At 46.3% G+C, this 26,031-nt stretch overlaps 2 protein-coding genes across 3 annotated transcripts in view; both read right to left on the minus strand.

Annotated features, from left to right (window-relative positions):
* The window catches only part of LOC127911128 (trichohyalin-like), an 11,740-nt gene extending 2,323 nt beyond the window's left edge, over positions 1 to 9,417 (minus strand). Inside the window, exon 1 of the mRNA XM_052477389.1 lies at positions 9,383 to 9,417. Coding sequence (XP_052333349.1) covers positions 9,383 to 9,417 — 35 coding nt within the window. The remainder of the gene's footprint in view (positions 1 to 9,382) is intronic.
* A 526-nt stretch (positions 9,418 to 9,943) lies between these two features.
* LOC118381883 (zinc finger and BTB domain-containing protein 14-like) lies at positions 9,944 to 14,844 on the minus strand. Of its 2 annotated transcripts, none has more exons than XM_035768766.2 (2): positions 14,728 to 14,844; positions 9,944 to 13,938 (listed from the first exon to the last, which is right to left on the minus strand). In XM_035768766.2, the coding sequence occupies exon 2, from the start codon at positions 13,907 to 13,909 to the stop codon at positions 12,758 to 12,760; it is 1,152 nt and encodes a 383-aa protein (XP_035624659.2). In that variant the 5' UTR covers positions 13,910 to 13,938; positions 14,728 to 14,844; the 3' UTR covers positions 9,944 to 12,757. The 2 variants fall into 2 exon arrangements, with proteins under 2 accessions (XP_035624659.2, XP_035624660.2); XM_035768767.2 differs by lacking the exon at positions 14,728 to 14,844 and adding an exon at positions 14,186 to 14,670.
* Positions 14,845 to 26,031: the final 11,187 nt, after the last annotated feature.

The raw sequence follows: 26,031 nt of genomic DNA on the forward strand, positions 1-26,031 counted from the left end.
AGAATGCTGTTCATCGACTACAGCTCGGCATTCAACACCATAGTACCCTCCAAGCTCGTCATCAAGCTCGAGACCCTGGGTCTCGACCCCGCCCTGTGCAACTGGGTACTGGACTTCCTGACGGGCCGCCCCAGGTGGTGAGGGTAGGCAACAACATCTCCTCCCCGCTGATCCTCAACACGGGGGCCCCACAAGGGTGCGTTCTGAGCCCTCTCCTGTACTCCCTGTTCACCCACGACTGCGTGGCCACGCACGCCTCCAACACAATCATCAAGTTTGCGGAAGACACAACAGTGGTAGGCTTTATTACCAACAACGACGAGACGGCTTACAGGGAGGAGGTGAGGGCCCTCGGAGTGTGGTGTCAGGAAAATAACCTCACACTCACACTCAACGTCAACAAAACTAAGGAGATGATTGTGGACTTCAGGAAACAGCAGAGGGAACACCCCCCTATCCACATCGATGGAACAGTAGTGGAGAGGGTAGCAAGTTTTAAGTTCCTCGGCAAACACATCACAGACAAACTGAATTGGTCCACTCACACTGACAGCGTCGTGAAGAAGGCGCAGCAGCGCCTCTTCAACCTCAGGAGGCTGAAGAAATTCGGCTTGTCACCAAAAGCACTCACAAACTTCTACAGATGCACAATCGAGAGCATCCTGGCGGGCTGTATCACCGCCTGGTACGGCAACTGCTCCGCCTCAACCGTAAGGCTCTCCAGAGGGTAGTGAGGTCTGCACAACGCATCACCGGGGGCAAACTACCTGCCCTCCAGGACACCTACACCACCCGATGTTACAGGAAGGCCATAAAGATCATCAAGGACATCAACCACCCGAACCACTGCCTGTTCACCCCGCTATCATCCAGAAGGCGAGGTCAGTACAGGTGCATCAAAGCTGGGACCGAGAGACTGAAAAACAGCTTCTATCTCAAGGCCATCAGACTGTTAAACAGTCATCACTAACATTGAGTGGCTGCTGCCAACACACTGTCATTGACACTGACCCAACTCCAGCCACTTTAATAATGGGAATTGATGGGAAATTATGTAAATATATCACTAGACACTTTAAACAATGCTACCTTATATAATGTTACTTACCCTACATTATTCATCTCATATGCATACGTATATACTGTACTCTATATCATCGACTGCATCCTTATGTAATACATGTATCACTAGCCACTTTAACTATGCCACTTTGTTTACTTTGTCTACATACTCATCTCATATGTATATACTGTACTCGATACCATCTACTGTATGCTGCCCTGTACCATCACTCATTCATATATCCTTATGTACATATTCTTTATCCCCTTACACTGTGTATAAGACAGTAGTTTTGGAATTGTTAGTTAGATTACTTGTTGGTTATCACTGCACTGTCGGAACTAGAAGCACAAGCATTTCGCTACACTCGCATTAACATCTGCTAACCATGTGTATGTGACAAATAAAATTTGATTTGATTTGATTTAGATAGATGGAGAGATAGATACTCTATCTATCTAAACTATACATACCTTGGCCTAAACATCAGCGCCACAGGTAACTTCCACAAAGCTATGAATGATCTGAGTGACAAGGCAAGAAGGGCATTCTATGCCATCAAAAGGAACATAAAATTCAACATACCAATTAGGATCTGGCTAAAAATACTTGAATCAGTCATAGAGCCCATTGCCCTTTATTGCCCAACCACCTAAAAGGAAGCGATTCACAAACCTTCCATAACAAAGCCATCACAAACAGAGAGATGAACCTGGAGAAGAGTCCCCTAAGCAAGCTGGTCCTGGGGCTCTGTTCACAAACACAAACACACCCCACAGAGCCCTGGGACAGCAGCACAATTAGACCCAACCAAATTATGAGAAAACAAAAAGATAATTACTTGACACATTGTAAAGAATTAACAAAAACACAGAGCAAACTAGAATGCTATTTAGCCCTAAACAGAGACTACACAGTGGCAGAATACCTGACCACTATGATTGACCCAAACTTAAGGAAAGCTTTGACTATGTACAGACTCAGTGAGCATAGCCTTGCTATTGAGAAAGGCCGTCATAGGCAGACCTGGCTCTCAAGAGAAGACAGGCTATGTGCTCACTGCCCACAAAATGAGGTGGAAACTGAGCTGCACTTCCTAACCTCCTGCCCAATGTATGACCATATTAGAGAGACATATTTACATTTACATTTAAGTCATTTAGCAGACGCTCTTGTCCAGAGCGACTTACAAATTGGTGCATACACCTTATGACATCCAGTGGAACAGCCACTTTACAATAGTGCATCTAAATCTTTTTAGGGGGGTGAGAAGGATTACTTACCCTATCCTAGGTATTCCTTGAAGAGGTGGGGTTTCAGGTGTCTTCGGAAGGTGGTGATTGACTCCGCTGTCCTGGCGTCGTGAGGGAGTTTGTTCCACCATTGGGGGGCCAGAGCAGCGAACAGTTTTGACTGGGCTGAGCGGGAACTGTACTTCCTCAGTGGTAGGGAGGCGAGCAGGCCTCAGATTACACAGATCCACAAAGAATTTGAAAACAAACCCAATTTTGATAAACTCCCACATCTACTGGGTGAAATCCCACAGTGTGCCACCACAGCAGCAAGATTTGTTGCCACAAGGTCAACCAGTGAAGAACAAACACCATTGTAAATACCACCCAAATTTATGTTGATTTATTTTCCCTTTTGTACTTTAACCATTTGTACATTGTTACAACACTGTATATAATATGACATTTGTAATGTCTTTATTGTTTTGAAACTTCTGTGTGTAATGTTTACTGTTAATTTGTATTGTTTATTTCATTTTATTATATTCACTTTGTATATTATCTACCTCACTTGCTTTGGCAATGTTAACACATGTTTCCCATGCCAATAAAGCCCCTGAAGAGAGAGAGAAGAGAGAGAGAGAGAGAGAGAGCGAGAGACGGAGAGAGAGAGAGAGAGAGAGAGAGAGAGAGAGAGAGAGAGAGAGAAAGAGAGAGGGAGAGAGAGAGAGATCAACAACTTATATAAACAGGAGGGAGAAAGAGAGAGAGAGAGAGAGGGAGAGATCAACAACTACAACTTATATAAACAGAGAGAGAGAGAGGAGAGAGAGGAGAGAGAGGAGAGAGAGAGATCAACAACTTCAACTTACATAAACAGAGAGAGAGAGAGAGAGAGAGACAGAGAGAGGGAGAGAGAGAGAGAGAGAGAGAGAGAGAGAGAGAGAGAGAGAGAGAGAGAGAGAGAGAGAGAGAGAGAAAGGGAGAGAGAGAGGAGAGAGAGAGAGAGAGAGAGAGAGAGAGAGAGAGAGAGAGATATCAACAACTTATATAAACAGAGAGGGACGGAGAGAGTAGGGAATCTCAATCTGTGAGCAGGGCACCATCTAGTGTTAGAAAGAGTAGACTAGGAACTTGTTTCAAAATGCAGGAATAAGTGGAAAGAAAGCATAACATTAGAAGCTCCCTCTAAACTAGGTGGAATTAGCTCCCTCTAAGCTAGGTGGTATTAGCTCCCTCTAAACTAAGTGGTGGTAGCTCCCTTTACCTTTTAAGGTAGGTGGAATTAGCTCCCTCTAAACTAGGTGGAATTAGCTCCCTCTAAGATAGGTGGAATTAGCTCCCTCTAAGCTAGGTGGTAGTAGATCTATATAAACGAGGTGGTGGTAGCTCCCTTTAAGATAGGTGGAATTAGCTCCCTCTAAACTAGGTGGAATTAGCTCCCTCTAAACTAGGTGGAATTAGCTCCCTCTAAACTAAGTGGAATTAGCTCCCTCTAAGATAGGTGGAATTAGCTCCCTCTAAGCTAGGTGGTATTAGCTCTATATAAACTAGGTGGTGGAAGCTCCCTCTAAGCTAGGTGGTAGTAGCTCTATATAAACTAGGTGGTAGTAGCTCCCTCTAAACTAGGTGGTAGTAGCTCCCTCTAAGCTAGGTGGTAGTAGCTCCCTCTAAACTAGGTGGTAGTAGCTCCCTCTAAGCTAGGTGGTGGAAGCTCTATATAAACTAGGTGGTGGTAGCTCCCTCTAAGCTAGGTGGTAGTAGCTCCCTCTAAGCTTGGTGGTAGTAGCTCCAGATAAACAAGGTGGTAGTAGCTCCCTCTAAACTAGGTGGTAGTAGCTCCGCTCCCTCTAAACTAGGTGGTAGTAGCTCCCTCTAAGCTAGGTAGTAGTAGCTCAGCTCCTTCTAAACTAGGTGGAATTAGCTCCCTCTAAACTGGGTGGTAGTAACTCTCTCTAAGCTAGGTGGTAGTAGCTCCCTCTAAACTAGGTGGTAGTAGCTCCCTCCAAGCTAGGTGGTAGTAGCTCCCTCCAAGCTAGGTGGTAGTAGCTCCCTCCAAGCTAGGTGGTATTAGCTCCCTATAAACTAGGTGGTAGTAGCTCCATATAAGCTAGGTGGTAATTGCTGCCTCCAAGCTAGGTGGTATTAGCTCTATATAAGCTAGGTGGTAGTTGCTCCCTCTAAGCAAGGTGGTTGTAGCTCCCTCTAAGGTAGGTGGTAGGAGCTCCAACTAAGCTAGGTGGTAGTAGCTCCCTCTAAGCTAAGGTGGTGGAAGCTCTATATAAACTAGGTGGTGGTAGCTCCCTCTAAGCTAGGTGGTAGTAGCTCCAGATAAACAAGGTGGTAGTTGCTCCAGATAAACTAGGTGGTAGTAGCTCCGCTCCCTCTAAACTAGGTGGTAGTAGCTCCCTATAAGCTAGGTAGTAGTAGCTCCGCTCCCTCTAAACTAGGTGGTAGTAGCTCCCTCTAAGCTAGGTGGTAGTAGCTCTATATAAGGTAGGTGGTATTAGCTCCCTCTAAACTAGGTAGTAGTAGATCCCTCTAAGCTCGGTGGTAGAAGCTCCGCTCCCTCAAGCTAGGTGGTAGTAGCTCTATATAAGCTAGGTGGTAGTAGCTCCCTCTAAGCTAGGTGGTATTAGATCTATAAAAGCTAGGTGGTATTAGCTCCCTCTAAGCTAGGTGGTATTAGCTCCCTCTAAGCTAGGTGGTAGTAGCTCCCTCTAAGCTAGGTGGTTGTGGCTCCCTCTAAGGTAGGTGGTAGGATCTCCAACTAAGCTAGGTGGTAGTAGCCTTCTCTAAGCTAGGTCGTAGTAGCCCCCTCTAAGCTAGGGGGTAGTAGCTCCGCTCCCTCTAAACTAGGTGGTAGTAGCTCCCTCTAAGCTAGGTGGTAGGATCTCCAACTAAGCTAGGTGGTAGTAGCCTTCTCTAAGCTAGGTGGTAGTAGCTCCAGATAAACAAGCTGGTAGTAGCTCCCTCTAAGCTAGGTGGTAGTAGCTCCCTCTAAGCTAGGGGGTAGTAGCTCCACTCCCTCTAAACTAGGTGGTAGTAGCTCACTCTAAGCTAGGTGGTAGTAGCTCCCTCTAAGCTAGGTGGTAGTAGCTCCAGATAAACAAGGTGGTAGTAGCTCCAGATAAACTAGGTGGTAGTAGCTCCGCTCCCTCTGAGCTAGGTGGTAGTAGCTCTATATAAGGTAGGTGGTATTAGCTCCCTCTAAACGAGGTAGTAGTACATCCCTCTAAGCTAGGTGGTAGTAGCTCCAGATAAACAAGGTGGTAGTAGCTCCAGATAAACTAGGTGGTAGTAGCTCCGCTCCCTCTGAGCTAGGTGGTTGTAGCTCCTCTGAGCTAGGTGGTAGTAGCTCCCTCTGAGCTCGGTGGTAGTAGCTCCTCTGAGCTCGGTGGTAGTAGCTCCTCTAAACTAGGTGGTAGTAGCTCCTCTGAGCTCGGTGGTAGTAGCTCCCTCTAAGCTAGGTGGTAGTAGCTCCTTTCTCTCTATAAACTAGTTGGTAGCAGCTCCTTTCCCTTTAAGCTAGGTGGAAGTAGCTCCTTTCCCTAAAAGCTAGGTGGTATTAGCTCCTTATAAGCTAGGTGGTATAGGCTCCCTTCCCTTTAAGCTAAGTGGTAGTAGCTCCTTTTCCTAAAGCTGGGTGGTAGTAGCTCCTTTCCCTTTAAGCTAGGTGGTAGTAGCTCCTTTCCCCAAAAGCTAGGTGGTAGTAGCTCCCTATGTTAGGTGGTATTAGCTCCCTTTAAGCTAGGTGGAAGTAGCTCCTTTCCCTAAAAGCTAGGTGGTATAGGCTCCTTTCCCTTTAAGCTAAGTGGTAGTAGCTCCTTTTCCTAAAGCTGGGTGGTAGTAGCTCCTTTCCCTTTAAGCTAGGTGGTAGTAGCTCCTTTCCCTTTAAGCTAAGTGGTAGTAGCTCCTTTCCCTTTAAGCTAAGTGGTAGTAGCTCCTTTCCCTAAAGCTGGGTGGTAGTAGCTCCTTTCCCCAAAAGCTAGGTGGTAGTAGCTCCTTTCTCTCTAAACTAGGTAGTATTAGCTCTCTCTAAACTAGGTAGTATTAGCTCCCTCTAAACTAGGTAGTATTAGCTCCTCTAAACTAGGTGTTAGTAGCTCCTTTCCCTATAAACTAGGTGGAAGCAGTTCCTTTCTCTCTAAGCTAGGTGGTAGTAGTGTAACAGTATAACTTTAGACCGTCCACTCGCCCGAACCAGGGACCCTCTGCACACATCAACAACAGTCACCCAGGAAGCATCGTTACCCATCGCTCCACAAAAGCCTCGGGGGGGGGAACAGAGCAAGTGACGTCACCGCTTGAAACGCTATTAGTGCGCACCACCGCTAACTCGCTAGCCATTTCTCATCGGTTACACTAGCTCCCTATAAACTAGGTTGTAGTATATATTTTCCCCTCATAGCTAGTTGGTGTTAGCTCCTCTAAATAAGTGGTAGTTGCTCCTCTAAGCTAGTTGGTAGTAGCTCCTCTAAACTAGATTGTAGTATATCCTTTCCCTCATAGCTAGTTGGTATTAGCTCCCTCTAAGCTAAGTGGTAGTAGATCCGCTCCTCTAAACTAGGTGGTAGTAGCTCCCTCTAAGCTAAGTGGTAGTAGATCCGCTCCTCTAAACTAGGTGGTAGTAGCTCCCTCTAAGCTAAGTGGTAGTAGATCCGCTCCCTCTAAACTGGGTGGTAGTAGCTCTCTCTAAACTAGGTGGTAGTAGCTCCTCTAAACTGGGTGGTAGTAGCTCTCTCTAAGCTAGGTGGTAGTAGCTCCCTCTAAGCTAGGTGGTAGTAGCTCCCTCTAAGCTAGTTGGTAGTAGCTCCGCTCCCTCTGAGCTAGGTGGTAGTAGCTCTATATAAGGTAGGTGGTATTAGCTCCCTCTAAACGAGGTAGTAGTACATCCCTCTAAGCTAGGTGGTAGTAGCTCCAGATAAACAAGGTGGTAGTAGCTCCAGATAAACTAGGTGGTAGTAGCTCCGCTCCCTCTGAGCTAGGTGGTTGTAGCTCCCTCTGAGCTAGGTGGTAGTAGCTCCCTCTGAGCTCGGTGGTAGTAGCTCCCTCTGAGCTCGGTGGTAGTAGCTCCCTCTAAACTAGGTGGTAGTAGCTCCCTCTGAGCTCGGTGGTAGTAGCTCCCTCTAAGCTAGGTGGTAGTAGCTCCTTTCTCTCTATAAACTAGTTGGTAGCAGCTCCTTTCCCTTTAAGCTAGGTGGAAGTAGCTCCTTTCCCTAAAAGCTAGGTGGTATTAGCTCCTTATAAGCTAGGTGGTATAGGCTCCCTTCCCTTTAAGCTAAGTGGTAGTAGCTCCTTTTCCTAAAGCTGGGTGGTAGTAGCTCCTTTCCCTTTAAGCTAGGTGGTAGTAGCTCCTTTCCCCAAAAGCTAGGTGGTAGTAGCTCCCTATGTTAGGTGGTATTAGCTCCCTTTAAGCTAGGTGGAAGTAGCTCCTTTCCTAAAAGCTAGGTGGTATAGGCTCCTTTCCCTTTAAGCTAGGTGGTAGTAGCTCCTTTCCCTTTAAGCTAAGTGGTAGTAGCTCCTTTCCCTTTAAGCTAGGTGGTAGTAGCTCCTTTCCCTTTAAGCTAAGTGGTAGTAGCTCCTTTCCCTTTAAGCTAGGTGGTAGTAGCTCCTTTCCCTTTAAGCTAAGTGGTAGTAGCTCCTTTCCCTAAAGCTGGGTGGTAGTAGCTCCTTTCCCCAAAAGCTAGGTGGTAGTAGCTCCTTTCTCTCTAAACTAGGTAGTATTAGCTCCCTCTAAACTAGGTAGTATTAGCTCCCTCTAAACTAGGTAGTATTAGCTCCCTCTAAACTAGGTGTTAGTAGCTCCTTTCCCTATAAACTAGGTGGAAGCAGTTCCTTTCTCTCTAAGCTAGGTGGTAGTAGTGTAACAGTATAACTTTAGACCGTCCACTCGCCCGAACCAGGGACCCTCTGCACACATCAACAACAGTCACCCAGGAAGCATCGTTACCCATCGCTCCACAAAAGCCTCGGGGGGGGGAACAGAGCAAGTGACGTCACCGCTTGAAACGCTATTAGTGCGCACCACCGCTAACTCGCTAGCCATTTCTCATCGGTTACACTAGCTCCCTATAAACTAGGTTGTAGTATATATTTTCCCCTCATAGCTAGTTGGTGTTAGCTCCCTCTAAATAAGTGGTAGTTGCTCCCTCTAAGCTAGTTGGTAGTAGCTCCCTCTAAACTAGTTGGTAGTAGCTCCCTCTAAGCTAGTTGGTAGTAGCTCCCTCTAAGCTAGTTGGTAGTAGCTCCCTCTAAACTAGTTGGTAGTAGCTCCCTCTAAACTAGATTGTAGTATATCCTTTCCCTCATAGCTAATTGGTAGTAGCTCCCTCTAAACTATGTGGTAGTTGCACTCAAAGGACAGAAATAATACAAATGTTCATCAGCTGTCTGGGTGGCTGGTCTCAGACAATCCCGCAGGTGAAGAAGCCCGATGCAGAGGTCCTGGGCTGCCGTGGTTACAAGTGGTCTGCGGTTGTGAGGCCGGTTGGACGTTCTGCAAAATTCTCTGAAACGACGTTGAAGGAGGCTTATGGTAAAATGAACATTAAATTATATTGCAACAGCTATGGTGGACATTCCTGCAGTCAGTATGCCAATTGCACGAGACATCTGTGGCATTGTGTTGTGTGAGACAAAACTGCACATCGTAGAGTGGCCTTTTATTGTCCCCAGCACAAGGTGCACCTGTGCAATGATCATGCTGTTTAATCAGCTTCTTGATATGCCAACTGTCACTGACAGGGACTTGGCACAACATTTGAGCGAAATACTTTTTTGTGTGTCTGGCAAATTTCTGGGATAATTTACTTCAGCTCATGAAATCATAACTTGACATGTTACATTTACATTTAAGTCATTTAGCAGACGCTCTTATCCAGAGCGACTTACAAATTGGTACCACATCTCTCTACTTGTTGCTCTGTTATAAATGTTCTGTTAGTAAAACGTAAGTCCAGGTCTATGTATGTTTACAAAAGGATATAATATTTGCTCCAAATGGGCTTCCCAGAACCCAGTTCCTATTCTCCTCCTCGACAAGGATTTAAAAGCATTGGATTGGTGAGGAAATATCCTCCAATACACACTGATGGGGTCGCGTGCTGTGAACGACTGCATGCTTCCGTGAGAAGAGAAAGAGAGGAGGAGGAGGAGGAGGAGGAAAGAGAGCGAGAGGGAGAATGAAAATTGGGCTCTGGATGTCACGAAACCCTCTAGACACACGTTTCTGGTTTGGGATAAATTAACACTGTAGTCCTCTTCCCGGCACAACCAGAAGAGGACTGGCCACCCCTCAGAGCCTGGTTCCTCTCCACCCGGCACAGCCAGAAGAGGACTGGCCACCCCACATAGTCTGGTTCCTCTCTAGGTTTCTTCCGAGGTTTTGGCCTTTCCAGGGAGTTTTTCCTAGCCACCGTGCTTCTACACCTGCATTGCTTGCTGTTTGGGGGTTTTAGGCTGAGTTTCTGTACAGCACTTTGAGATATCAGCTGATGTACGAAGGGCTTTATAAATACATTTTGATTTGATTTAGTCTATGTGTGCGTCTCAAATGGCACCAAATTGGGGACGAACCCTAAATCTCCCCGAACTAATATTATCCAAAGTTACTGTAATTGAATCAGACACAAGAAAAACAATTCCGTAACTGCTATAGAATGTGTATTGACATAAATATACATTGTTAGTGAATTCTGGGTTACAGTCATAACTATTTACCATATACTAAGTAACGCCCTCATGAAAATGCATTTACAAACAAAAGAAATCAGATCATAACAATGCCCCCCCCCCAAAAACAATCTATTCATCAAATGTGTAAGAGAACAACGTTTATATGTGCATACATCATAATTGTGTGTCCTAAATATTTTAATTGTGCAACTAGTCAAGCTACAGTATATACAGACGTGGTGTATCGATCGCTCTCTGATACAGATGTGGTATCTCTCTCTGACAGGCTACTGATACAGATGTGGTATCTCTCTCTGACAGGCTACTGATACAGATGTGGTATCTCTCTCTGACAGGCTACTGATACAGATGTGGTATCTCTCTCTGATGACAGGCTACTGCTACAGATGTGGTATCTCTCTCTGATGACAGGCTACTGCTACAGATGTGGTATCTCTCTCTGATGACAGGCTACTGATACAGATGTGGTATCTCTCTCTGACAGGCTACTGATACAGATGTGGTATCTCTCTCTGATGACAGGCTACTGCTACAGATGTGGTATCTCTCTCTGATGACAGGCTACTGCTACAGATGTGGTATCTCTCTCTGATGACAGGCTACTGATACAGATGTGGTATCTCTCTCTGATGACAGGCTACTGATACAGATGTGGTATCTCTCTCTGACAGGCTACTGATACAGATGTGGTATCTCTCTCTGATGACAGGCTACTGCTACAGATGTGGTATCTCTCTCTGACAGGCTACTGATACAGATGTGGTATCTCTCTGACAGGCTACTGATACCGATGTGGTATCTCTCTCTGATGACAGGCTACTGCTACAGATGTGGTATCTCTCTCTGACAGGCTACTGATACAGATGTGGTATCTCTCTGACAGGCTACTGATACAGATGTGGTATCTCTCTCTGATGACAGGCTACTGCTACAGATGTGGTATCTCTCTCTGATGACAGGCTACTGATACAGATGTGGTATCTCTCTCTGACAGGCTACTGATACAGATGTGGTATCTCTCTCTGATGACAGGCTACTGATACAGATGTGGTATCTCTCTCTGATGACAGGCTACTGCTACAGATGTGGTATCTCTCTCTGATTACAGGCTACTGATACAGATGTGGTATCTCTCTCTGACAGGCTACTGATACAGATGTGGTATCTCTCTCTGATGACAGGCTACTGATACAGATGTGGTATCTCTCTCTGACAGGCTACTGATACAGATGTGGTATCTCTCTCTGATGACAGGCTACTGCTACAGATGTGGTATCTCTCTCTGATTACAGGCTACTGATACAGATGTGGTATCTCTCTCTGACAGGCTACTGATACAGATGTGGTATCTCTCTCTGATGACAGGCTACTGATACAGATGTGGTATCTCTCTCTGATGACAGGCTTCTGATACAGATGTGGTATCTCTCTCTGACAGGCTACTGATACAGATGTGGTATCTCTCTCTGATGACAGGCTACTGCTACAGATGTGGTATCTCTCTCTGACAGGCTACTGATACAGATGTGGTATCTCTCTCTGACAGGCTACTGATACAGATGTGGTATCTCTCTCTGATGACAGGCTACTGCTACAGATGTGGTATCTCTCTCTGATGACAGGCTACTGATACAGATGTGGTATCTCTCTCTGACAGGCTACTGATACAGATGTGGTATCTCTCTCTGACAGGCTACTGATACAGATGTGGTATCTCTCTCTGATGACAGGCTACTGATACAGATGTGGTATCTCTCTCTGATGACAGGCTACTGATACAGATGTGGTATCTCTCTCTGATGACAGGCTACTGCTACAGATGTGGTATCTCTCTCTGATGATAGGCTAGTGATACTGTATAACAGTAAATCTGGTCGGACTCATGCTGCTTGGGCTGAACAGACAATGAACAGCCCCCTTCAGACTGCTTGTCAAAGGTTAGGGGTAAAATCCACTTCAATTCCGCAAGCAAACTGAAAATTCCAATAATTTTCATGTATGTATTTTCCACAAATGATGGAAAATTTGACTTGTAATGGTGGTTTATTTCCAGAACCGACATGGTATTAACCTGTTACCCGGCTGTCTATCGAAGGCCCTTTGGTATAACCTGTATGTATCAAAAGCAGAATGGTGACTCCTACAGTGTAATATCACACTATAATCATTACAATAAAAACAGCCATTTAAGATCCACATGTAAAAAGATATACACAACTAAATGTTATGCAGAGAATTGTTGTTGTCTTAAAATACAGTAAGGTTAAACAAACAAAAAAACACTTAAATGTTACTGATATTCAATAAAGTAAAATAAATAAAGTTATAATAAGAAGAACCCTGTCTGTCTAAATAGCAACAAATGTTTTTTTTTTTTTAAATTTTTTAAATGTGAAAAATATACATTAATGGTCGTCGTAGTAGATAGTAGCCTAAACATTACTATTATTTTTTTCTACACGAATAAAACCTAAGCAATTCAATAAAATACAATTCAATAGGATCATATTTACTACATGCCCATTATGTCATTACAGTAATGGACACGGTATGATCCCACCATCTTGTCATTGTTACACCTCAGTACATATCACAGGGCCTGTATTCATGTGTTTATGGATGCTTGTGTGTGTGTGTGTGTGTGTGTGTGTGTGCGCACATGTGTATTAATGAGTGTTAGTGCATGTATGTGTGTGTGTCTGTCACTATATACGCATGGTGTGTGTGTGTGTGTGTGTGTGTGTGTCTGTGTAACAGTCCGTCCTTACGAATGTGGCCCAGCCTCTAGCTTCCAGTCCCTCTGGCTCTGCGTGTCGGCTTCTCCCTGGATGCTGCCCGGGGCGGCAGGGGCGGGGGACAGCGTTCTGCGCTGGCTGTGCATCGTGTTCCAGTGGCGCTTCAGGTCCGACGCTTTGATGAACGCCTTGTCACAGGAGCCGCAGTTGAAGGGCCTCTCCCCTCGGTGCTGCCGCTCGTGGTCTCGCAGGTGGGACTTGTGCTTGAAGGCCTTTTCACACATCTGGCATCCGAAGGGTCTCTCGTTGCTGTGGACCCTCTCGTGCCGCTTTAAGTCGGGCCCTCGTATGAACGCCTTGCCACAGACCAGGCAGCGGTGCGGTTTAAAGCCCGTGTGGATCTTCAGGTGCTCTTTGAGGTGGGCCTGGGTGGTAAAGGTTTTGGGGCACACCTCGCAAGCGAACGGACGGTGGGCCAGGTGGGACTTGTCTTTCTTGGGGCCTTCTCCGCCTGGTTTCATTCCCGGGTGGATGCCGTCAGAGCGGTGGCCGTACAGCAGGTAGTCAAGCTTCATATCGCTGGAGGAGGAGGAAGAGGAGGTCCAGCCGTGGGCGCTGTGGGGGTCTTTAGACATGTTCCCGCCGAAGTGAGGAGGGACCCCGTGAGGCCCTCCAGAGCCCATGGCCTCCATCCCTCCATCGTAGAAGCTGTTCTTCCTCACCTCCTCCATTGCCAGCTCTTTGAGGATTGCGTCCTGGGCTCTCATACCGTCCCCTGGCGCCTGGTTCTCGCGACTCAGCTTCATATTGGGCTCACGTTTCTGTGAACACAGGTTGTCGAGGAACGTGATCCCCAGGACCTGTCCGGATGACATCATGAGGTTGATGTCCTTTTTGCGGACGGCGAGCCTGGCGGTGTACATGTAATTGAGGACCTCCTCGAAGATGTCAGAACGGATGAAGTCGAGCTCCACGATGGAGTTGTCCACATCGTTCTGTTTTTTAAACAGCTTCTTGAAGTAGATGCTGCAGGCGGCCAGGACACAGCGGTGAGCTCTGAACTCAACGTTTTCCACCACAACCACAACGTCACAGTGGTCCCCTTCCATCCTCTGCTGGTTCAACATCTTCAGGAAACTGGTCTTGTGATCGTAGTCGATGTATTTCAGGAATTCACCCATGATTGCAGGTTTATTTAGTGGGTATTTACCTGCAAGAAAAACAAATTCAGTGTCCAATGGTAACTGAAAAAAAGTGTCTGTTTTATAATAGTTATAACATTTTTGGTAAATATAAAAAAAGGTTTCGAGTTTTAATTGAATTAAAACACGATAATTGGCGTGTCGAATATCAATAATAGCCCGAGTGTTAAGAATTAATGTAGATTAGTAAGTACACAGTATACAAATCGGTATCGATCATATATATATATATATATAAAAATATAATTGTCACACCAAAGCAAACTTCTGAAATGTGTTCGGTCGGCTGTTGCTTCGTGTATATATATATATATCTTGTTGTTCGCCAGTTCCCATCCAACAGTGAGAGTATCCACAGCTGACGACGAGACAATAACAGACCGCAGTAACAGACCAAATCAGTCAAGCAGCAGGTTTTGGGGGAAGGAAAATAAAAACAACACGGAACTGTCGTAAAAAAAATAAAAAAAAATGCAGGTATCCGTAATAAAATTCAATCCCAACGCATATGGATACAAAACTGTTTTGTACCCAGCGGTGAAAATAAACGGTATTTCTGCGAGTTATAAAGAATTATAAAAACGCCCAGTTATTTCTGCTACCACTGCTGACCCGTGTACGTTTCACATTTCAGAGAGCCCAGCCATTTTGCCCAGCAAGCCTCCATTAGAAGGTTTTCCTGAACTTTTATCCAAGTTAAAACATCAAACAGAACAGTTCATTTACACTGGTCGATGAAATGTGTAAATATAAGATTGGTCCCCTTCGAGAGGAAGAAGAAGAAAAAATGTCTATACCAGAAACACGAATCCGGGTTGGTGTTGTCACGCAAGGCTGCAGTCGAAGACGACGCAACAACCCTGGTCTTTCTGCCTCTTCCTCCTCTTGTTGTGACCGTCAGCTCTCAGAGGAAGTGACGCTGGTGTTTCTGCCCTCTGTAGGACTGGAGGGGAATTACAGGCAGGTTCTCTCTACTGTCCTCTAACAATGGATGTAAATATGACCCTCATAAATCAACCAAATTAGTCCCCCAACCCCAAAAAACTAACAAAAAAACGGGTAAACTTTCAAGTGCCTTCTGGTAAACTTGATCATGTGTGGCTTGGGTTTTGAACTGCTCATAACCCCCCTCCATCAACATAACTAATTCCCCCATCTACATGACTAATTTCCCCCATCTACATGACTCAGTTCCCCCCATATACATGACTCATCCTCCCCCCCATCTACACGACTCATCCTCCCCCATCTACATGACTCAGCCCCCCCCGCATCTACACGACTCAGCCCCCCATCTGCATGACTCAGCCCCCCATCTACATCACTCAGTTTCCCCCCATCTACATGACTCAGTTCCCCCCATCTACATGACTCAGTTCCCCCATCTACATGACTCAGCCCCCCATCTACATGACTCAGTTCCCTCCCATCTACATGACTCAGTTCCCCCCCATCTACATGACTCAGTTCCCCCCATCTACATGACTCAGCCCCCATCTACATGACTCAGTTCCCCCCTACATCTACATTACTCAGTTCCCCCCATCTACATGACTCAGTTCCCCCATCTACATGACTCAGTTCCCCCCATCTACATGACTCAGTTCCCCCCATCTACATGACTCAGTTCCCCCCATCTACATGACTCAGTTCCCCCCATCTACATGACTCAGCCCCCCATCTACATGACTCATCCTCCCCCCGTCTACATGACTCAGTCCCCCCCATCTACATGACTCAGCCCCCCCCCATCTACACGACTCAGCCCCCCATCTACATGACTCAGTTCCCCCCCATCTACATGACTCAGCCCCCACATCTACATGACTCAGTTCCCCCCATCTACATGACTCAGTTCCACCCATCTACATGCCTCAGTTCCCCCCATCTACATGCCTCAGTTCCCCCCATCTACATGCCTCAGTTCCCCCCACTCTACATGCCTCAGTTCCCCCCATCTACATGCATCAGTTCCCCCATCTACATGCCTCAGCCCCCCATCTACACGACTCAGCCCCCCCATCTACACGACTCAGTTCCCCCATCTACATGCCTCAGTTCCCCCCCATCTACATGCCTCAGTTCCCCCCATCTACATGCCTCAGCCCCCCCATCTACACGACTCAGCCCCCCCATCTACACGACTCAGTTCCCCCCATCTACATGACTCAGTCCCCCCATCTACATGACTCAGTTCCCCCCCCATCTACATGACTCAGTTCCCCCATCTACATGCCTCAGTTCCCCCCATCTACATGACTCAGTTCCCCCCCATCTACATGACTCAGTTCCTCACCATCTACATGACTCAGCCCCCCCATCTACATGACTCAGTTCCCTCCCATCTACATGACTCAGTTCCCCCCCATCTACATGACTCAGTTCCCCCCCATCTACATGACTCAGTTCCCCCCCATCTACATGACTCAGCCCCCCCATCTACATGACTCAGTTCCCCCCCATCTACATGACTCAGTTCCCCCCCATCTACATGACTCAGCCCCCCTCATCTACATGACTCATCCTCCCCCCCCCATCTACATGACTCAGTCCCCCCATCTACATGACTCAGCCCCCCCCCATCTACATGACTCAGCCCCCCATCTACATGACTCAGCTCCCCCCATCTACATGACTCAGTTCACCCCCCATCTACATGACTCAGTTCCCCCCCATCTACATGCCTCAGTTCCCCCATCTACATGCCTCAGTTCCCCCATCTACATGACTCAGTCCCCCCATCTACATGACTCAGCCCCCCATCTACATTTAGACTCAGCCCCCCATCTACATGACTCAGTTCCCCCATCTACATGACTCAGTTCCCCCCATCTACATGACTCAGTTACCCCATCTACATGACTCAGTTCCCCCCATCTACATGACTCAGTTCCCCCATCTACATGACTCAGTTCCCCCCATCTACATGACTCAGTTCCCCCCATCTATATGACTCAGTTCCCCCCATCTACATGACTCAGTTCCCCCCATCTACATTACTCAGTTCCCCCATCTACATGACTCAGTCCCCCCATCTACATGACTCAGTTCCCCCCCCATTAATATAGCATCTACATTACTCAGTTCCCCCCATCTACATGACTCAGTTCCCCCATCTACATGACTCAGTTCCCCCCATCTACATGCCTCAGTTCCCCCCATCTACATGACTCAGTCCCCCCATCTACATGGCTCAGCCCCCCATCTACACGACTCAGTCCCCCATCTACATGACTCAGTTCCCCACCATCTACATGACTCAGTTCCCCCCCATCTACATGACTCAGTTCCCCCATCTATATGACTCAGTTCCCCCCATCTACATGACTCAGTTCCCCCCATCTACATGACTCAGTTCCCCCCATCTACATGACTCAGCCCCCTCATCTACATGACTCAGTTCCCCCCATCTACATGACTCAGTTCCCCCCATCTATATGACTCAGTTCCCCCCATCTACATGACTCAGTTCCCCCATCTATATGACTCAGTTCCCCCCATCTACATTACTCAGTTCCCCCCATCTACATGACTCAGTTCCCCCCATCTACATGACTCAGTTCCCCCCATCTACATGACTCAGCCCCCTCATCTACATGACTCAGTTCCCCCCATCTACATGACTCAGTTCCCCCCATCTATATGACTCAGTTCCCCCATCTACATGACTCAGCCCCCTCATCTACATGACTCAGTCCCACCCCATCTACATGACTCAGTTCCCCCCATCTATATGACTCAGTTCCCCCCATCTACATGACTCAGTTCCCCCCACTCTACATGACTCAGTTCCCCCCATCTACATGACTCAGTTCCCCCCCATCTATATGACTCAGTCCCCCCCATCTACATTACTCAGTTCCCCCCCATCTACATCACTCAGTTCCCCCCTATCTACATGACTCAGTTCCCCACATCTACATGACTAATTAAACCCAATCATCATGAACCCCCCCCCCCCTATCTACATCACTCAGTTTTCCTCATCTACATGACTAATTAAACCCAATCATCATGACCCCCTATCTACATGACTAATCCCTCCATCTACATGACTAATCCCCCATCCACATGACTAATCCCCTCATCTACATGACTAATCCCTCATCTACATGACTAATCCCCCATCTACATGACTAATCGCCCCATCTACATGACTAATCCCTCCATCAACATGACTAATCCCCCCCATCTACATGACTAATCCCCCATCTACATGAACAAACTCCCCCATCTACATGACTAATCCCCCATCTACATGACTAATCCCCCCTCTACATGACTAATCCCTCATCTACATGACTAATCCCCATCTACATGACTAATCCCCCAACATCTAGATGACTAATCCCCCATCTCACATGACTAATCCCCCATCCACATGACTAATCCCCTCATCTACATGACTAATCCTCCATCTACATGACTAATCCCCCCATCTACATGACTAATCCCCCATCTACATGACTAATACCTCCACCTACATGACTAATACCCCCATCTACATGACTAATACCTCCATCTACATGACTAATACCTCCATCTACATGACTAATTAAACCCAATCATCATGACCCCCCTATCTACATCACTCAGTTCCCCCATCTACATGACTAATTAAACCCAATCATCATGACCCCCCCCCCTATCTTCATCACTCAGTTCCCACCAATCCACATGACTAATTTCCCCATCAACATGACTAATTTCCCCTATCCACATGACTAATTTCCCCATCAACATGACTAATTCCCCCTATCCACATGACTAATTCTCCCATCAACATGACTCATTCCCCCATTAATATAACGAATTCCCCCGATCCACATGGCTATTTCCCCTCATATACATGACTAATTCCAGCCCCCCTTCTAAATGACTAATTCCAGCCCCCCTTCTAAATGACTCATTCCAGCCCCCCTTCTAAATGATTAGTTCCAGCCCCCCATCTACATGACTAATCCCCCATCTACATGACTAATCCCTCCATCTACATGACTAATCCCTCATCTACATGACTAATCCCCCATCTACATGACTAATCCCTCCATCTACATGACTAATCCCCCATCTACATGACTAATCCCCCATCTACATGACTAATCCCCCATCTACATGACTAATCCCCCATCTACATGACTAATCCCCTCATCTACATGACTAATCCTCCATCTACATGACTAATCCCCCATCTACATGACTAATCCCCCATCTACATGACTAATCCCCCATCTACATGACTAATCCCTCCATCTACATGACTAATCCTCCATCTACATGACTAATCCCCCATCTACATGACTAATCCCCTCATCTACATGACTAATCCTCCATCTACATGACTAATCCCTCCATCTACATGACTAATCCCCCATCTACATGACTAATCCCTCCATCTACATGACTAATCCCTCCATCTACATGACTAATCCCTCATCTACATGACTAATCCCCCATCTACATGACTAATCCCTCATCTACATGACTAATCCCCCATCTACATGACTAATCCCCCATCTACATGACTAATCCCTCCATCTACATGACTAATCCCCCATCTACATGACTAATCCCCCATCTACATGACTAATCCCCCATCTACATGACTAATACCTCCATCTACATGACTAATACCTCCATCTACATGACTAATCCCTCCATCTACATGACTAATCCCTCCATCTACATGACTAATCCCTCCATCTACATGACTAATCCCTCATCTACATGACTAATCCCCCATCTACATGACTAATCCCCCATCTACATGACTAATCCCCCATCTACATGACTAATCCCCCATCTACATGACTAATCCCTCCATCTACATGACTAATCCCTCCATCTACATGACTAATCCCCCATCTACATGACTAATCCCCCATCTACATGACTAATCCCCCATCTACATGACTAATCCCCCATCTACATGACTAATCCCCCATCTACATGACTAATCCCTCCATCTACATGACTAATCCCCATCTACATGACTAATCCCCTCATCTACATGACTAATCCCCCCATCTACATGACTAATCCCCTCATCTACATGACTAATCCCTCCATCTACATGACTAATCCCCCATCTACATGACTAATCCCCCATCTACATGACTAATCCCTCATCTACATGACTAATCCCCCATCTACATGACTAATCCTCCATCTACATGACTAATCCCTCCATCTACATGACTAATCCCCTCATCTACATGACTAATCCCCCATCTACATGACTAATCCCCCATCTACATGACTAATCACCCCATCTACATGACTAATCCCTCATCTACATGACTAATCCCCCATCAACATGACTAATCCCCCCATCTACATGACTAATCGCCCATCTACATGACTAATCCCCTCATCAACATGACTAATCGCCCATCTACATGACTAATCCCCCCATCTACATGACTAATCCCCCATCTACATGACTAATCCCCCATCTACATGACTAATCTACATGACTAATCCCTCATCAACATGACTAATCATCCATCTACATGACTAATCCCCCATCTACATGACTAATCGCCCCATCTACATGACTAATCCCCCATCTACATGACTAATCCCCCATCTACATGACTAATCCCCTCATCTACATGACTAATCGCCCCATCTACATGACTAATCGCCCCATCTACATGACTAATCCCCCATCTACATGACTAATCCCCCCATCTACATGACTAATCGCCCCATCTACATGACTAATCCCCCCATCTACATGACTAATCGCCCCATCTACATGACTAATCCCTCCATCTACATGACTAATCGCCCCATCTACATGACTAATCGCCCCATCTACATGACTAATCCCCCATCTACATGACTAATCCCCCATCTACATGACTAATCCCCCATCTACATGACTAATCCTCCATCTACATGACTAATCCCCCATCTACATGACTAATCCTCCATCTACATGACTAATCCCCCATCTACATGACTAATCCCCCCATCTACATGACTAATCCCCCATCTACATGACTAATCCCCCCATCTACATGACTAATCCCCCATCTACATGACTAATCCCCCCATCTACATGACTAATCCCCCATCTACATGACTAATCCCCTCATCTACATGACTAATCCCCCATCTACATGACTAATCCCCCCATCTACATGACTAATCCCCTCATCTACATGACTAATCCCCCATCTACATGACTAATCCCCCATCTACATGACTAATCGCCCCATCTACATGACTAATCCCTCCATCTACATGACTAATCCCCCATCTACATGACTAATCCCCCATCTACATGACTAATCGCCCCATCTACATGACTAATCCCCATCTACATGACTAATCCCCCCATCTACATGACTAATCCCCCATCTACATGACTAATCCCCCATCTACATGACTAATCCCCCATCTACATGACTAATCGCCCCATCTACATGACTAATCCCCTCATCAACATGACTAATCCCCCATCTACATGACTAATCCCCCATCTACATGACTAATCCCTCCATCTACATGACTAATCCCCCATCTACATGACTAATCCCCCATCTACATGACTAATCCCCCATCTACATGACTAATCCCCTCATCTACATGACTAATCCCCCCATCTACATGACTAATCGCCCCATCTACATGACTAATCCCCTCATCAACATGACTAATCGCCCATCTACATGACTAATCCCTCCATCTACATGACTAATCCCCCCATCTACATGACTAATCCCCCATCTACATGACTAATCCCCCATCTACATGACTAATCACCCCATCTACATGACTAATCCCCCCATCTACATGACTAATCCCCCCATCTACATGACTAATCCCTCCATCTACATGACTAATCCCCCATCTACATGACTAATCCCCCATCTACATGACTAATCGCCCCATCTACATGACTAATCGCCCCATCTACATGACTAATCGCCCCATCTACATAACTAATCCCTCCATCTACATGACTAATCGCCCATCTACATGACTAATCGCCCCATCTACATGACTAATCCCCCCATCTACACGACTAATCGCCCCATCTACATGACTAATCCCCTCATCAACATGACTAATCCCCTCATCTACATGACTAATCCCCCCATCTACATGACTAATCCCCCATCTACATGACTAATCCCCATCTACATGACTAATCCCCCATCTACATGACTAATCCCCCATCTACATGACTAATCCCCCCATCTACATGACTAATCCCCCATCTACATGACTAATCCCCCATCTACATGACTAATCCTCCATCTACATGACTAATCCCCCATCTACATGACTAATCCCCCATCTATCTACATCTACATGACTAATCCCCATCTACATGACTAATCCCCCATCTACATGACTAATCCCACCATCTACATGACTAATCCCCATCTACATGACTAATCCCCATCTACATGACTAATCCCCCATCTACATGACTAATCCCCCATCTACATGACTAATCCCCCATCTACATGACTAATCCCCCATCTACATGACTAATCCCCCATCTACATGACTAATCCCCCATCTACATGACTAATCCCCATCTACATCTCTACATGACTAATCCCCATCTACATGACTAATCCCCATCTACATGACTAATCCCTCCATCTACATGACTAATCCTCCATCTACATGACTAATCCCCCATCTACATGACTAATCCCCCATCTACATGACTAATCCCCCATCTACATGACTAATCCCTCCATCTACATGACTAATCGCCCCATCTACATGACTAATCCCCCATCTACATGACTAATCCCCCATCTACATGACTAATCCCCCCATCTACATGACTAATCCCCCATCTACATGACTAATCCTCCATCTACATGACTAATCCCCCCATCTACATGACTAATCCCCATCTACATGACTAATCCCCCATCTACATGACTAATCCCCCATCTACATGACTAATCCCCCATCTACATGACTAATCCTCCATCTACATGACTAATCCCCCATCTACATGACTAATCCCCCATCTACATGACTAATCGCCCATCTACATGACTAATCGCCCATCTACATGACTAATCCCCCATCTACATGACTAATCGCCCATCTACATGACTAATCCTCCATCTACATGACTAATCCCCATCTACATGACTAATCGCCCATCTACATGACTAATCCCCCCATCTACATGACTAATCCCCCCATCTACATGACTAATCCCCCCATCTACATGACTAATCCTCCATTTTAGCTTTTATATGATGTGTACATCAAATAAACCTTACTACATTATCCACTATCATCATGTTCCAACATGTTTTATATTGTATTTTACAAGACAACTATGTAAAGTTGATACATCCACTGAAGACAACACAAACAACTAATAATATAATATAATCAATATTTTATGACAAAAAAATAAAATGACAAAATAAAAATCACAATCAAATGCATTTGCCCACGTTTGTATTATTTCGCTGTCTGTTGAGTCTGGATCATCACTGTAGGTGAATGGTTGTAGCTGTGTTGTGTTGCAGATACTAGACTAAGGAAACTGGCTTTGGGGTGAAGTTTCGCCTAGGTACAGATCTAAGATTAGCTTCTCCTCCCCCTAATCTTTAAACTTAAAGTGTAACTGTGACGAACTGTCCAGTGTTTCAAGATGAACTATGAACTATGACCTATAATTAATTACAAGATGAAGGAAAATGTTTTTGTTCGATTTTTAAAATTATTTTTTATTAAGTATGTTAAAAATGGTATATTTTCTGTTTTGGAATGCCAAATATTATTTCAAGTAGACCTCTGATTGGCCAGCTCATCCTCCTCAAGAGGATGACATCATCCTCTGAGGAAATCGCAAGTAATTTTGAAACAGTCTGAGATGGATATTTTTTTTAAATCACCAATTTATGGCCACAAATACAGTATATTTTTTATTTATTTAACTTGGCAAGTCAGTTAAGACTTATATTTTCAATGACGTCCTAGGAACAATGGGTTAACTGCCTTGTTCAGGGGCAGAATGACAGATTTTTACCTTGTCAGCTCGGAGGATTCTATCTAGCAACCTTTCGGTTACTGGCCCAACTGCTCTAACCACTAGTCTACCTGCCGCCCCTCCACTCTAACCACTAGTCTACCTGCCGCCCCTACACTCTAACCACTAGTCTAGCCACCCCTACCTCTAACCACTAGTCTACCTGCCCCCCTACACTCTAACCACTAGTCTACCTGCCACCCCTACACTCTACCACTCTAACCACTAGTCTACCTGCCACCCCTACACCACTCTACCTGCCACCCTACACTCCACTAGTCTACCTGCCACCCCTCCACTCTAACCACTACACTCTAACCACTAACCAACCAACCAGTCTACCTGCCACCCCTACACCCCCACTAGTCTACCTGCCACCCCTCTAACCACTAGTCTACCTGCCTCCCCTACACTCTAACCACTAGGCTACCTGCCACCCCTACACCTGCTAACCACTAGGCTACCTGCCACCCCTACACTCTAACCACTAGGCTACCTGCCACCCCTACACTCTAACCACTAGTCTACCTGCCACCCCTACACTCTAACCACTAGGCTACCTGCCTCCCTACACTCTAACCACTAGGCTACCTGCCACCCCTACACTCTAACCACTAACCCACTAGGCTACCTGCCACCCCCTCACTCTAACCACTCTAACCAACCACTAGGCTACCTGCCACCCCTACACTCTAACCACTAGTCTACCTGCCACCCCTCTAACCACTCTGCCAACCACCACTAGGCTACCTGCCTCCCTACACTCTAACCACTAGGCTACCTGCCACCCCTACACTCTAACCACTAGCCTCCCCTCTACCTGCCACCCCTACACTCTAACCACTAGGCCTTACCTGCCACTCCCTGCCACACTCTAACCACTAGTCTACCTGCCACCACTCTAACTCAACCACTAGGCTACCTGCCACCCCTAACCACTCTAACCACACTCTAACCACTAGGCTACCTCTAACCACTAGCTACCTGCACCCCTACACTCAAACCACTAGGCCACCTGGCCCTGCCCCCCTACACTCTAACCACTAGGCTACCTGCCACCCCTACACTCAAACCACTAGGCCACCTGCCGCCCCTACACTCTAACCACTAGTCTACCTGCCGCCCCTACACTCTAACCACTAGTCTACCTGCCGACCCTACACTCTAACCACTAGGTTCTCCAGGGGGTACTACTACTGACCAGGACCCATGTCTCAAATATAGCCTGGGTGCTAGACTGTTTGTGCTATCATATCAACTCAATTATTGTCATGCCAAACAATTAGTGATAAGGAGTTGGCAAGAGCACAAAGAGACTGGCATGCAGGCTGTCTCAAATACAGCCTGGGTGCTAGACTGGCACACAGGCTGTCTCAAATATAGCCTGGGTGCTAGACTGGCACACAGGCTGTCTCAAATATAGCCTGGGTGATAGACTGGCATGCACACTGTCTCAAATATAGCCTGGGTGCTAGACTGGCACACTGTCTCAAATATAGCCTGGGTGCTAGACTGGCACACTGTCTCAAATATAGCCTGGGTGCTAGACTGGCACACTGTCTCAAATATAGCCTGGGTGCTGGCACACTGTCTCAAATATAGCCTGGGTCTGGCACACTGTCTCAAATATAGCCTGGGTGCTAGACTGGCACACTGTCTCAAATATAGCCTGGATGCTAGACTGGCACACTGTCTCAAATATAGCCTGGGTGCTAGACTGGCACACTGTCTCAAATATAGCCTGGGTGCTAGACTGGCACACTGTCTCAAATATAGCCTGGGTGCTAGACTGGCACACTGTCTCAAATATAGCCTGGGTGCTAGACTGGCACACTGTCTCAAATATAGCCTGGGTGCTAGACTGGCACACTGTCTCAAATATAGCCTGGGTGCTAGACTGGCACACTGTCTCAAATATAGCCTGGGTGCTAGACTGGCACACTGTCTCAAATATAGCCTGGGTGCTAGACTGGCACACTGTCTCAAATATAGCCTGGGTGCTAGACTGGCACACTGTCTCAAATATAGCCTGGGTGCTAGACTGGCACACTGTCTCAAATATAGCCTGGGTGCT

The sequence above is a fragment of the Oncorhynchus keta genome, chromosome 23, assembly GCF_023373465.1.
Source record: "Oncorhynchus keta strain PuntledgeMale-10-30-2019 chromosome 23, Oket_V2, whole genome shotgun sequence".
NCBI classification, from domain to species: Eukaryota; Metazoa; Chordata; class Actinopteri; order Salmoniformes; family Salmonidae; genus Oncorhynchus; species Oncorhynchus keta.